Source organism: Portunus trituberculatus, chromosome 10 (genome assembly GCF_017591435.1).
Source record: "Portunus trituberculatus isolate SZX2019 chromosome 10, ASM1759143v1, whole genome shotgun sequence".
Taxonomy (NCBI): domain Eukaryota; kingdom Metazoa; phylum Arthropoda; class Malacostraca; order Decapoda; family Portunidae; genus Portunus; species Portunus trituberculatus.
Window position 1 is genome coordinate 239083 of NC_059264.1, and position 15880 is coordinate 254962.

At 38.8% G+C, this 15880-nt stretch overlaps 2 protein-coding genes across 2 annotated transcripts; one reads left to right on the forward strand and one right to left on the reverse strand.

Moving 5' to 3' along the window:
* Positions 1–2181: 2181 nt before the first annotated feature.
* Positions 2182–3392, reverse strand: LOC123501980 (ADP-ribosylation factor-like protein 4C). The gene has a single exon (XM_045251113.1). The coding sequence runs from the start codon at positions 3375–3377 to the stop codon at positions 2625–2627; it is 753 nt and encodes a 250-aa protein (XP_045107048.1). The 5' UTR covers positions 3378–3392; the 3' UTR covers positions 2182–2624.
* A 3153-nt stretch (positions 3393–6545) lies between these two features.
* LOC123501963 (prefoldin subunit 2-like) lies at positions 6546–14716 on the forward strand. Its single transcript, XM_045251079.1, has 3 exons — positions 6546–6730; positions 8602–8725; positions 11483–14716. The coding sequence occupies exons 1-3, from the start codon at positions 6579–6581 to the stop codon at positions 11654–11656; spliced, it is 450 nt and encodes a 149-aa protein (XP_045107014.1). The 5' UTR covers positions 6546–6578; the 3' UTR covers positions 11657–14716.
* The last annotated feature ends 1164 nt before the right edge of the window (positions 14717–15880 follow it).

The window sequence follows — 15880 nt, forward strand, 5'->3', positions numbered from 1 at the left end:
TTTGGGGCCAGGCGTTAATAGCTCGACCAGAATATCCTGATCCATCCGCATGGGGATGGAACAAGGAGCAGTCTGGCACAAGTACCACCTGGACACCATTGTGGTCGACCTTGGCTCCAGCTTCTGCAACGTGTATTGAACTGTTGTGTTGCGGTTGCACAAAGGGTTGTCATGGTCGATGCAAATGCCGAAGTGCATCTCTGAAATGCACTGATCTCTGCAAATGTGCAGGTGATTGTTCCAACTGAATGTATAGAACATTACAGTGGTGCAAACTTAATTGATGTATAGGTATATAAGTTATTTTTCCATGTCAAGCTTATGTAGTACATATGTTTGGTAAAAGAAATGTTTTTTTTTCTAAATTATAAGTATAATTTCCCAGATATTTATCAGAAAGACATTCAAAATTCGTGTTCCATGAAAAAATCTCGATTTTCGCATGACCGCCATCTTTGTTTTGGCCGCCATCTTGAAAATTTGCTCTTTTTCAAATGCCTCCATTTCTAAATTTCATTCGTGTTGGATAAAGAATCACCATGCAAAGTCTCTTGCTTTTACTCAAAAGTGCACAATTTGGCCATTTTGTGTGTCTCATCCGCTGCACTAGCAGGCATTTTAGTTTAGAAGATCTGTGAGTGAAAAAAAAAATAATAATAAATAACTGAGGCTCACCAACTGGTCACGTCATCCAAATACAAACAAGTAAAGCTTTCTCTTGGGTATTTTTAGGCTTAATACATCAACCTTGCCTTTCTCTGACACCTTATAAACAACTCTCTCATCACCACCACCATCACCACCTTCATCATCATCACCGTTTACATGAATTCAATCATTATATATTTTCTTCGAACTTTAAAGGCTAGTACTATTATTACTACTAATGTTGTTGTTGTTGTTGTTTTCTTATCGTTATTATCATTATTATTATTACTATTATTATTATTATTATTATTATTATTATTATTATTATTATTATTATTATTATTATTAGTATTATTATTATTATTATTATTATTATTATTATTATTATTATTATTATTATTATTATTATTATTATTATTATTATTATTACTATCATTATTATTATTATTATTATTATTAATATCATTATTATTATTATTATTATTATTATTATTATTATTATTATTATTATTATTATTATTATTATTATTATTATTATTATTATTATCATTATTATTATTATTATTATTATTATTATTATATTATTATTATTATTATTATTATTATTATTGTTATCATTATTATTATTGTTATCATTATTATTATTGTTATCATTATTATTATTATTATTATTATTATTATTATCATTATTATTATTATTATTGTTATTGTCATTGTTAATATTATTATTATTATTATTATTATTATTATTATTATTATCATTATTATTATTATTATTATCATTATTATTATTATCATTATCATTATTATTATTATTATTATTATCATTATTATTATTATTATTATTATTATTATTATTATTATTATTATTATTATTATTATTAATAATAGTATTGTTAGTTATTATTATCATTGTTATTATTATTATTTTTTTTTTATTATCATTATTATTACCATTATTTTTATTATTATTATCATTATTATTATTATTATCATTATTACCTCTCTCTCTCTCTCATAAGAAGGGGTGAAGATTACACACACACACACACACACACACATACACGGTAGCTCAGTGGTTAGAGCGCTGGCTTCACAAGCCAGAGAACCGGGGTTCGATTCCCCGACCGGGTGGAGATATTTGGGTGTGTCTCCTTTCACGTGTAGCCCCTGTTCACCTAGCAGTGAGTAGGTACGGGATGTAAATCGAGGAGTTGTGACCTTGTTGTCCCGGTGTGTGGTGTGTGCCTGGTCTCAGGCCTATCCCAAGATCGGAAATAATGAGCTCTGAGCTCGTTCCTTAGGGTAACGTCTGGCTGTCTCGTCAGAGACTGCAGTGAAAACACACACTCTCTCTCTCTCTCTCTCACACACACACACCCAAGCAGTGGGGAAAGATTACATGAGGGCACACACACACTCTCTCTCTCTCTCGCTCTCTCTTTCGGTTATCGTCCTTCATCCCCACTTCTGAAAGTAATCACAGTGTACGTACTCGGCGTACATATTTGGAGCAGGAAAATGAAACACATCTTCAGAGTATATGATGATAATATTATATTTGAGGCAATGCATAACTATTTACACATTCTAAAAGAGACATGGAGGAGGAATGATTGATACATACAAGATGATATGTAAGTTTGGTTTGTACACATTAAATGATAATTTGACTTGTACTTAATGATGAAAATAACTCGTCATTTTAAATAACACACCCTTCCCCCCCACACACAGCGTGCTGGATTTCATGATTTTAGAGTCTAAGTTTTTTTTTCTCTATCATAATTGCTTCCCAACACTCGTGATTCCCATAGCGACACACACAACAAGTAAACGATCTGTTTCCACACCTTACTTCCTTGCCGTCGCCCTCAGCCTTATTGACAGGTGTAAAGGAGTGTGATGTGGTTTGAGCAGTTCAGATTGGGAAAAAAGTAATGGATAATCTGCACCTCAAGGATACAGGAGAAGTGTCAGCCACGCGAAGGATTGGTTCGACGAGCTTTGATGAAAAGGCGGCGCAGGTCTGTCATGGCTTCCGGTAGACCCTCTCCTGTGACCGCACAGGCTGGGGCGAGGGCCCAGGGTTGACAGGGCGGCAGGTCGGCTAGGCCAAGGGCATCGATCATATCATCGGGCGACCTGGCACTGGGCAAGTCTTGCTTGTTGGCCAACACCAACACTGGCGGACGCGAACGTCGTAGTGCGGCACTTTGTGTCGCTTGGCGTCGTACAAGAACGTGCAGCTCATGTCGTGCTTCTTCCAGACGGTCAGCGGCACTGCTGGAGTCAACTACGAAGAGCACTGCATCGGCGCCGCGTGTGTAGGCGCGCCATAGCGGCCGTACCCGCTCAGTGCCACCTACGTCCCACGCCACCCAAGAGCAACCGCCGCTCCGTAACCGCTCACAGTTAAAGCCGACGGTGGGCACCGTGTTAACGTAGCGGCCATATTTGAGCCGCAGCAGCGCCGTTGTCTTGCCCGATGAATCCAGGCCCACAAGTACCAGTTGGGGAGGGTCCGCCATTAGCCAAGCCAGGCCTGCCAGCCCAGCACGTGCCGCTGCTACCACACGGCAAACGCCCATGGCCTCGGTCACCAGACCCCAAAGGTCATTCCCCGAGAGGGGCATGTGTGCCGTGTGGTGGTCTGAGCAGCAGTTGTGTTCCGCGCCCCGGACACACTCAGACTGGCCACCCCGGCCGCTGGATCGGCCCACCGCCATCTATCCGCTTCGTGCGGTTGTCAACTTGTTTAATTTCTTGTTGGTGCTCCTAGCGTCCGACACCAATGAACACAGTACAGAGATTGTCCTTGGCCGAAACGGAGGTGCTCCACGCCACCTGGCACTCAGGAGGCCTCTCGCGCTTAAAATAGTTTTCTCTATCTTCCCTACATTATACTTCACGTCTTATCTTGCCATATCTTGCTAGTCTTAACTTTATATTATTGCTTATAAGAAATATTCTTGAGCCAGTTTTACTATGAAAAGAAGTTACTTTGAAAGTCTCCCCTCCTTCCACTTTCCCTACTCTCTCTCTCTCTCTCTCTCTCTCTCTCTCTCTCTCTCTCTCTCTCTCTCTCTATATATATATATATATATATATATATATATATATATATATATATATATATATATATATATATATATAATTCACATACACACAAAGACCTGCAATCAAAATGGTTCAAAGTTAGAGAGACCTAACGTATGAGGATAGATTAAAGATATTAAAATTTCCAACATTGCAACAGAGGAGAGAAAGAGGAGAGGTAATTGCTATATACAGGGTATGGAAGGGGATGGACACAATTGTAAAAGAGGACCTATTAGTGTGGGACTCAAGAAATACAAGGGGACACGGCATGAAATTGAAAAGGACAGCGTGTAGTAGACAATAAGAAATATGACTTTCTAAACAGAAGCATAGAAAAATGGAACAAATTGGATGAAACATAAGTTCAACCAAGAAATATTCATAACTTTAAGGCTAAACTGGATGACTATAGGTATGGAGAGAGGAGAAAACGAGCATAGCTCTTTTCCTGTAAAACACAACTAGGTAAATACACACACACACACACACACACACACACACACACACACACACACACGCACGGCTCGGTAGCTCAGTGGTTAGAGCGCTGGCTTCACAAACCAGATGACCGGGGTTCGATTCCCCGGCCGGGTGGAGATATTTGGGTGTGTCTCCTTTCACGTGTAGCCCCTGTTCACCTAGCAGTGAATAGGTACGGGATGTAAATCGAGGAGTTGTGACCTTGTTGTCCCGGTGTGTGGTGTGCCTGGTCTCAGACCTATCCCAAGATCGGAAATAATGAGCTTTGAGCTCGTTCCGTAGGGTAACAACGTCTGGCTGTCTCGTCAGAGACTGCAGCAGATCAAACAGTGAATTACACACACACAAGATCGGTCTATGAGTTCTGAGGTCGCTCCGTAATGGGGAAGACCATCAGACGACCGAGGTGAATTACACACACACACACACACACATATATATATATATATATATATATATATATATATATCTTGAAGAAAGATACACTCGGTACACCAATTGCAGCAGCCACATGAAAATATCAGACACATTAATAGCTGAATATATATATATATATATATATATATATATATATATATATATATATATATATATATATATGTTCAGCTATTAATGTGTCTGATATTTTTCATGTGGCTGCTGCAATTGGTGGTGTACCGAGTGTAGGTCTTTTCTTCAAGATATTCCATCCTCATAGTTGTTTAGATTGTAGAAAGAGACTCTTCCGTGTAAGATGTACTGTACCTCTATTTTGAATTCTTTGCCAGCTGGTACTGTTACAGCTGCCAATCTATCTCCTTTCAAAAAAACTGTTGCATAATGTCATGGGCAATACTTCATATTATGATTAAATTGAATAAGATACTTATATGTAATTGTTATATTACAAACACAACTGAAGGTACATAACTTACAGATCTATTCGTCTTGTAGTGGATAAAGTGGTGAGCGTGGGATCGGGCAGACGTCCACGCGTAGGTTCGAATCCAACCACATACCGCTTTGAAGTTATGCCATTTGTTGAGTGGTTTAAAGTTACCTACATGTCACCATGATAACCAGGTTCTAGGTGGCTACACCAAAGATGCACTTGGGACCTAATATGGGTACCACTATAAATAAAATAGTCTGCGCCACTAGTAAGTGGAAGCTTAACAGCGCTTCCCACATACTCTTCAAGTATGCCAACAGGCGCTATAGGCCATAACATAAAAAAAAGATGTTTATTATAATCTGTCGATCCAGTGGTTTGGGGCCCCCATTACTGGTGTATTATGTACAGAGGTGCTAGTTGGTCTACCTGTAGTTTTGTTTGAGTGGAGCCCACCGTCTAAGCTCCCTGATTTGGTGCAGTCACCCACAACATTTCTCATTAAGTTAATTCCTCTTTGTATGAACCCAGATAATGTAATCATAGCTCAGATTTCCTGGGGGGGGGGGGAAGGGGAGAACCCGCCCTGGTGCAGTTCTTTCATTCTTCGACTTTATTTCCTTTTCGCCCTTAGCGTGCTTCATGTAGTGAAGGTGAACCCTAAGGATTGCTCGAAGGGTACCATTAGATGGGTGCCTTAAGCCACCTGGATAAGGTCGGGCAAAACTTTGCGTGGAGTGACTGAGGGTAGTTGCGAGTTGCGACGGCTGCATGCTAGCAGCTGGGCCATCAAACTGAGTCACATTGGTAGGCTCCTTCATCACTCCTATCACACATGTGTCGTGTGTCGGGTTTCGACCCCCTTATATCTATTTATCTTATGTGTTATATGTTTCTATAATGGCCCGAGTTAAGATAAAGCACAAAAACACCAAAGATGGAACAACGAAGATGGAACTTCGATCTACAAACTCTGCTGATATTTTAGCAAATGGATTTTAATCACAAACATAAATAATGTGTACAAATAATAAAACCTCTATGAACCATAAGTATATGAGGAGTTTCATGGGGCCCACAGAAACTAAAAGGACCCTAGGCAACTGCTTAATGTTGCCTAATGATAAGTCCGCCACTGGATATTATATAGTCTCAACTTTTGTTGTAATGATTTATCAATTCAACAATAAATGTATCAATCAATCAATCAATAGTCTCAAAGATACCGTACGTACGTACAACGAGAGAATTCCAACACAGCGGGCAGGACACAACTAGAGAGAGAGAGAGAGAGAGAGAGAGAGAGAGAGAGAGAGACTTTCCAGAAAATCATCATCACAACAAAATACTAACCAAAAACATATCGCATTAATTTTAAAAGCTATAACTATATGATAACATTCTAAAAATATCACAGATGAATAACCTTCTTGACAGGAACCATCAGCCTAGTCCTTCCCTCACAACATAAACAATCATGGCTGACAAGAAGGGCGCTCCTGCCTCTCAGAAAGCCCTCACCAAGGCGGAGGGCGAGGAAATTGTCCAGAAGTTCCAGCAGCTGAGAAATGAGCAGCGGTCACTGATGGCCAAGATAACAGAGCTGGAGCAGGACCTCAACGAGCACAAGTGAGAGGAGAGAGGGGGAGGGAGAGGCGTGGGTGAGGCGTGCGTGCATGTGTGTGTGTGACAGGTGAATGTTGAGGCGTGTGTTGCGTGATGTTGTGGTGTTTGTTGTGGCGTGTGGCAGTGGTGAGGGGTGTTGCGTGGTGTGAATAGTGAATGGTGATGGCAGTGGTGGTGGTGGTGACTCACGTGTGGTGTGTCACTTGCCGGCACCTCAACACCACCCACGCCCTTATTTGGTGCTCACTCTTCACACACTCGCCGCAGAATTGACAGAGATGAGAATTGTGTGTGTGTGTGTGTGTGAAGCAACCCATGGAGGACGTGAAAGTAGCGAGGTGGTGTCTTTTCTTGATGGTTTATTTTTTATGCTTTTTGGTGTTTAAGGAGTAATATATTAATTCTACTTGGTAGATAGAAATGGTGGCGACAGACAGTCATGAAGTGTGCAAACTTTGATGTGATAGTTAGGTTAGGTTGAATAATTTCAAATAAGCAAGGCTAGGCGAGGTTAGGTTAGGAAAAAAGAAAAAAAATAGGTGAAGTGAGTCAAGTGTTTCATCATAGTCTCACGGTATGAAGAAACTATGGACCTGTTTTGAATTAACCTACATTTTGCTTGTCACAAATCAGTACCTTGTATAATCCCCCTCCACCCTTTTCCCTTAAAAACTGCCATCCCCTCAAAGTGTTGTATTATGATGAAAAGAGACATCAACACAAAACAGACCAAAATGTACCAGGAGAAAATAGTTTTGTTATCACAAGTACCACAAAAGTAACTGTCCAAAATTTTGACAATTACTGTTGTGGAATACTCGCCGTGAATGCTGGTCACCACTGGCCAAGCCAACCTACTGAAACTTATTTATTTAACCAAAGCTAACCTAATTTTAACCTTAGCTAATTTAATCCTAAGTGTAATCTAGCTGGCATAACTTCGTTGAGGTGACACACACCGCTGATACGTCTTCCTCAGAACAAATTAACTGATCTAACGTGACTTGCAGTTCACCAAGGAATTAATCTGAAGTTGTTACCTTATTTCTCTTCGTAAATTCTGGCGATACAATAGAAATAATTGACACAACACCCTATCCATTCAAACATCTTCCTTCGACTGATTCAAATTGAGTCTTCTCTCCACAAACTGTTCTGATTGACTACATTTCTTATGTGTTATTTTATTGGTCAGTGGCTGCATGCTCAAACTAAGAACTAGTCACCAGGATTGATATCATGTGTGTGCAAATAATGTGACAAAACACACATAACGGCATCCCTCATTGCCTGGCAGTCCATCATATGTGTGGATGTCACAGTGGTAACTTATCGAAAATTGTTGTCAGCGTTATAAACAATTTGTGATGGGTTGGTGTGGGTTCAAATTACTCAGAATAAGAAGCTCTACATCAGGTGTAAGGAAGCAATAGCTCGCGGTCTGCATGCGGTCCAACAAATGTTAGTAAATTTGAAAGAGCAAATTAATAAACAACGCTAAATAGTATTGTGAGCATTTAATTTTCTTCCTGCAAGTGTGTACATGTGTGTTAGAGTGGCTTTTTCTATAGAAGCCTTTTATTTTGTATTTTGAATATTAGTGATTTTGGGTTGATATAATATGTGGCCCTTTAAGATAGTGATTTTTTTTTATGTGGCCCTACCACTGAAAAGTTAGCCCACCCCTGCTGTACATGATGAGAAGGGTAAGAAAAGCCATGTTGATTATGATGAAAGACTAAAGATACTGGCAAGGTTAGGTAAGGTGAGGTGCTGATGATAGAAAAAAAAAAAAATAAAATAATGATGAAACAACCAAAAAAAGAAGTAAATGTAATGATGAACCAAAAGTGAAGGTAGTGTTTGGTTCGCAGGATCGTGATCGAGACGCTGCAGGACGTGTCACCGGACCGCAAGTGTTTCCGCATGGTGGGTGGAGTACTGGTGGAGCGGACTGTGACAGAGGTGCTGCCCGCCCTTATCAATAACAAGGAACAGGTCAGAATGTGTCCCATACCTCCTCTCTCTCTCTCTCTCTCTCTCTCTCTCTCTCTCTCTCTCTCTCTCTCTCTCTCTCTCTCTGTTTTTATTGTTTTGTTTGTTTTCTTGTTTTTATTCTTTACATTTTTTATTCTTGTTTTTTGTTTTATTTTTTTTATGATTCTTTTTTATTATATTTTCTTATTTTTATTGATCTTATTTACTTATTGTTGTGTCTGTTGTTTATTTATTTATTTATTTACGAATGTATTTTATCTTACTTATGTGTATTTTATTGCCATTATCTTTCATTTTTTCATCTTTTTATCTTTACCATACATTGCCTTTATTTTGTTATTTTGAGGCATTTGTAGTACATTTTATTGCCATTGTTTTTATTCCTATCTTTCCTGTCCTTACCATGCATTGTTTTTATTCATTCTTACCATTATGTACTGTTACTGCTGTTGTGTGTTGCTTTGTAGTGTTTCTTGGCTTGTATTACCTGCTTGCTCTGTGTGTTCCACCAAACCACATTTGCTATTTATTATTAATTACCTTGTAATTCTTTCCCTACTCTCTACTGTCTACACTTGCTCTCTTTCCTGCTTATTCTGTCTTCCATAGTGTCATTTCTGTGTGTGTATGTACAGTCTTTGAGCGGAGCTCATAGTGTCCTGTCTCCATGTCTCCATTTATCTAATTTTTCCTTAAAGTTATACTCATTATGTGCTGTAATAACTTCATTATCCAATGTATTCCATTTTTCCACCGTTCTGTGTGGAAAACTGTATTTTCCAATATCCTTCACACACTGCCTCATCCTGATCTTTTCATGTCCTCTTGTCCTTCCATCTTCTTCTATCAACAGCACCAGGTCTTACTTGTCTATCTTTTCAATGCCATTGACTATCTTGTACATTGTTATTAGGTCCCCATGTTCTCTTCTATCTTGTAAGGTTGGCAGTCCCATTTCCTTCAGTCATTCATCATATGGGAGGTCCTTTAATTCCTGTACCATCTTTGCAACAATCTTCTGTATCCTTTCCAATTTTCTTATATCCTTTTTAGAGCTCGGAGACCACACACTGCTGCATATTCCAGCCTTGGGCGTATCATGCTCGTGATGATTTTTTTCATCCTATCTTTATCCATATATTGAAATGCCACTCTTATATTAGTCAACATTTTATATGATGATCTAAATATCTTGCTTATGTGTTTTTCGGGGCTCAGATTTTCTTGTATGATCACTCCCAGATCTTTTTCCTATTTAGTCTTCATTATTTGCTCCTCACCCATCAAATAGTTCCATATCAGTCTTTTACTCTTTCCTAGTTCCATTATGTGACATTTCTAGGCATTAAACTCCAATTTCCACTTCCTGCTCCACTCATAGATCTTGTTTAAATCTTCCTGCAACAGCAGACAGTTCTCTCTGGTTTTGATAACTCTTAGCAACTTTGCATCATCAACAAATAAATTTATATAACTGTTTATCTCAATGTGAATGCGGTTTACATAAATCTGAAACATAGTGGGGACTAACATTGACCCTTGTGGCATTCTTCAAATTACTTTACCCCAAGATGAGTATGTATCTCTGACCACAGTTCTCATTTCCCTATCCGTCAAATAATCTCTTGTCCATTCTAGCAAAGTTCCTCGCAGTCCTTCTATGTTCTCTAGTTTCCAAAGTAGTCTTCTGTGAGGGACTTAATCAAAAGCCTTTTTTAATATCCAGGTATACTGTGTCTACCCATCCATCTCTTTTTTCCAGTCCTGCAATAACTCTTGAGTAGAAGTTTAATAAGTTTGATACACATGTCCGCCCTGTCCTGAACCCAAATTGTCTGTTCTTTATGACTTGCTCCTCTTCTAGAAATTTAATGCAATTTTCTTTGATTATTATTTCACATAACTTCCCCAAGACACTTGTAAGTGACACTGGTCTACTCTGTAGTTTAGTGGTTCAGTTGCCTTTCCTCCTTTAAATATCAGTATTACATTGGCTCTCTTCCATTCTAGTGGAACTTTCCCTTCATTTATTGAACTTGTAATTATTTTAACACCCAGCCTGATACACCATCTGGCCCCATTGCTTTTCTGATATCCAACTTATCCAATAATCTTCCAATATCTTCTTTGTGCACTGCAATCTCCTGTAATCTGTGGCAATGCAATATCCTACTAGGTTCTGTAAAATCTTCTTCTGCAGTGAACACTGTTTTGAAGCTCTCATTCATTAGTTCACACATTTTCTCCTCTGTTTGGTATGTCTTCCCTTCTTTAATTATCTTTTCAGTTGTTTTCTTGTTCTTCATTTTGCTATTTATTAACTTGTAGAAAAGTTCGGGTTCATCTTTGTTTTTATTCACCACATCTTTCTTAGAGTTTCTTTCTTCCTCTCTTCTTACTCTAATACATTTATTTCTCGCATCCTTATATTGCCGTCTGTTATAGTCATTTCTCTGTTTTATGAGTTTCTTCCACGCTTTATCTTTTGCCTTTTTAGCTTGTATGCATCTAGCATTGTACCAAGCATGTATTTTTTTCTTAACTCTATAAACAAGTACAAATTTTTTTACTCCATTATATTTCTATAAGAATATATATTTCCCTTGTACTGTCTTTCTGTACATAATGTTTCTCCATTCATAATAGCAGCAAAATAGATCCTTAATTTTTCAAAGAATCAGTGAAATTGGACTCTTTTAAACTATTTCACCTTATCTGTAATTATTTTGTGGCTTTGACCTCCTCTCTCTCCTATAGCTGACAAAAGTGATAGACAGTCTCAATGTCAAACTGGTGAACAAAGGCAAGGAGGTGAATGAGTACCGGGCAAAACACAACATCAAGGTGCGAGGGCAGGACGACATCAAGGAGTCCCAGCAGCCAGACACTAACACAGGCACCCAGGGAGTCCTAGTGTCCAATAAGTCCTAGTCCTCCTTCACTACCTCATGTCCTTTCTGCTTTTCTCTTGGTTTTCGTTCTTTCTCTCGTTCTTTGTTTTCATTAGTGTGGTGTATAGCCGCTGGGCCCCAGTGGTGATGTGATGTGGTGAGGCAGGGGTCTTTCGGTAATGTTGGTGGTGTTTCTCAAGGCTTACACAAGGGTTAGTGTCTCTTTGTGTTTGCTGCAAAGATTGGTTTTGTTTTGTGTTTTAAAATTGTGAGTGAGTGAGTGAGGAATGTGGTGAGGTCTGTGTGAGTGCTGCAGTTTGTGCTGTTTCTCTTTCTCTGTTTCAGTTTGTAAGTTTTTTAATTTTTTTATTATTATTAAAGAAAGATTGTTTTGTTGGATTGAGTTTTGTATTTCCATCTCAAGTTATGATGATTTTTTCTTTTTCATTTTTTTGAAGTAAAGAAAGGTTGTGAGATTATAAGTGTGGTGTTTCTATCTCAACTTTTAGGAGTTTTTTGAAGTGGGAAGAAATTAAAGAAAGCTTATATTGTTGGAATTTAATTAATCTTTGTGTGTTTGTATCTCAGGCCTCAGGAGGTTTTGAAGTCAAGGAGAGTTAGAGAAACTCTTGTGTTAGTATCTTTGTGTTTCTGTCATGTTTAAAAGAGTCTTATAAGTAATGAAAGTTCAAAAGACAGACTGTATGGACTGTAACACTGTAACATCTTAACCTATTTACATATAGTGGTTGAAATAATGAAGAGTTTATGAAGTGATAAAAGTTCCTTGTAACTGGTAAAATTCATGTTCTTGTACTTAAGTTTGTTAGAATGTCACAAGATGAGGATGTGGTTTGTCGTCACTTGAAACATAAAAGCTGATGGAGTTTGTGAATTGGAAAGTAAGACAGTGATTTTTAGTTGATGGCAAAATGAAAGCCACTACAATTTAGGGAAAATTAGGAAGACTGGTATTTTTAGTGAGTTTCTTGAAATGAGGATGCGTTTTGTGTTATGTTGTCACCTTGAAATCTAAAAGCTGCTAGTAGAGTTTGTGAATTGAGAAAAGTAAGACAGTGATTGTTAGTTGTTGAAATGAAACCCACAAAAATGTAGGGAAAAGAAGGTGACCATTTTTTTTTAGTGAGTTTCTTGAAATATAAAAACTGATGGTAGAGTTTGTGAATTGAGAAAGTAAGATGATGATTGTTAGTTGTTGGTGAAGTGAAAACCACAACAATATAGGATTTTTTTTACGAGTTTCTTGAAATAAGGAGGTTTGTTGTACTGCCACCTTAAAATATACAAATGCAGGAAGTGAAGAAAAACCGATGACAGTGAAATGAAAGGTACCAGAGTTCATGAAAAAGAGGAGGAAAGCTTTTTTTGTTGCTGGTGAGTTTGTTGTGGTGCCATTTTGATTTATAGAATGGTGAGGAAGTGGAAGTGAGGAAAGATGATGATGGTGATGGTGGTTGAGTTTAATGAAGTGAACAGTGATGAGAGAAAGCATTTATTTGAAGTTTGTTGTGTCATCTTGAGATATAGAATGGTGAGGAAGGATGATGGTGATGGTGGTTGAGTTTAATGAAGTGAACAGTGATGAGAGAAAGGATTTATTTAAAGTTTGTTGTGTCATCTTGAGGTATAGAATGGTGAGGAAGGATGATGGTTGAGTGTAGTGACGTGAACAGTGATGAAGGAAGGCGTTGTCACCACTGCCATGCCTTGGTGCTCCCCACAGGCACACACAGGGCCATGAGATGTGTCAAGGTGCCATCTTGTCCTCACTAACCACACCCAATGACAATCTGAAGTCTAATGATCATTACACCGCACCTTTGTTTTTTTCCTTCATTTTCTATTGGCACCTAAGCTTGGGCAACGTGGTGGCAACCATGTTAGGGCTACAAGTTGTCTTTCCTTAACCAATCAGTGACTTTCATGAGTACACTTAAGTTTGTATCGCTTCCTGTGGGGTGATTCAGTAACTTTAACTTGTAACACCACTTGTGATATCTCTGAACCTCATTTTATTTGTATGTGCTGTGGCTTGTATTAAATGTCACCCTCCTTGCTCTCTCCCTCCCCCCTCTCTCATTTCCTCCCTCCCAGGATCCCCTAGTGAAACGTTCTATGCTTCATCTTTTTGTAAATCGCTGTGAACATTGTACTAAGGCTTTGTACCTCTGTATATACTTGACGGGGTGTTGTGAGTCGCGCCACTGTAGCTCTGCGCCGCACGGGATGTATCTGGAGTGTAACGAGAGTCTGCTGCGCCTCACTTGTGCCTGATGGTGTGCTGGAGTGAGCTGGGAGTTGCTAGAATTTTTGTGCTGAAAGTTTTAACACATAGAAAGACTTAAAGGAACAGTATATAAATTTTGGTAAGTGAGAGAAGAGAGACAAACAACAGGAGAAAATAAACTATGAATGGGTTATATATTTTAGTTAATAAGAGGAAAGAAATATAGAACAGTACATAAATCTGGGTTAATAATAGAAAGGAAAAAAATATGTATATGTAAATTTTGCTTATTAAAGAAAACTGCACAAATTTAGGTTAAAAAAACAATCTACAAATTTAAGTTACCAAAAGAATAGGAAGAAAATACCCTACAAGATAAAAGAAAAAGACCGAGAGAAGGAACACACGAGGGAGTGCTGGCATAAAGGCTACACCCACCAACAACTACTAAGTAGTGAAGTGCAGGGAAGTCTCACCACTCAACTTGCCCCCATCCTCCCCCACACACACACACTATGAGTCAGGAAGGCAGAGTGTGTCAGTGTGTGGGTGTGGATCAGGAAGGCAGCTACACCGATGCTCGCCAGCCATGTCTCCACCCCAGCACACCTCAGCTTGGCCAGGTGTGGGCAGCGGGGCGGTCTGTAGTTCCTCAATGTTGAATGGTGCACACACTCACAGCAATGATGGCTGGCCTGTGCTGCGGCTCCCGGGCAGGGCTGCTTCCCAGCCCTTGGTTTGCACGCGAAGCGCTCGCCGGCTGCCGTGGGAGGAGCTGAAGAAGGCATTATGTCTCATTTGCATGATTCAAGTGATATTAATAAAATTTGCTTTGATTTTGAAGCTCATCAATCTGTCTGTGTTTTGTGATCCTGACAAAATAGTTCAATGGAGCATGAGAGAATGAAGCGATGTGCAGTGAGTCACAAGTCCTACAGTTCAAGTGACTGGCTTGTGAAACACTCGCATCTATTGCCTCTTGTCATCCCCATTAGTGAATTCTTCAAACAAAACAATAGTTTGTTTTAACAGTTTAATCTTTCTGGGGAGTCATTAGTTAGTTGTTTATGTATTGCCTCAGATAAACATAATTTTCCATAACATTGGGAATATCATCTTTGCTTAACTTACTGGATTTAAGAATAATCTTTATTATTTATCTCTTATTTATTTATTATTTTTTGACATGCCAGTGGCCCACTTGCATGGAAACAAACAAACAAAGGCCTATGATATGAAAAATAATATGGTGAGGCGCCAGTTGCCTCATCCCTCTGTGATTGGCTGCATGTATTACTGACTGGGGCGTCACGGTGCAAAACACCCATGGCAAAGCTGACTACAGTGGTGCTATACAGTCTCTGCTCCATACTATAAGGCCGCTTTCACACGAGCGTTTCTGTGCGCGCGTCCCGCTGCAGTGTTGCCAGATTTTCCTAATGAAAAGTATCACAAGTAAGCTTGAAAAGTAGCGGATTTCACAGCGGTGTAGCCCAATAAAAAAAAAAAAAAACCTACCTAATTACTTTAACTATTATATTTTGTACTTACCACTATCCGCTCATTTCTTTCCATGGGGTTTGGCTGGGGGAGAGTGGAGTCCTCTTTCATGATGTACGATTTTTTTTTTCATAAGTTTTCTCTGGCTTTTTTTCTATAAATTATTTACATTCTTATCTAAATTGAACCAAAATATTTTTCATTTTTTCCAACCATTTTTCAAAGACAGGGTTCTTCAACCAAGCATTCTGAAAAGCTTTATCGTATTTTGACCACTTTCCCATTGTTTATGAACTGAAGAATGAAGATTTCACAAAAAAAAAGGAGGGCAAGCACCGAGCACCCTTTAACAAACGATACACAATTCGTAACTAATACTCGTTGTAGGGGGCGAGCGGCCGAGCCGGGCGAGACACGTCACGTACACGAACAAGACACGATGTCATCAGCTACCTACTCACCACAAAAAAAAATAATTAAAAGCACCATAACTACACCGTTCTAAATGTCTCAGTT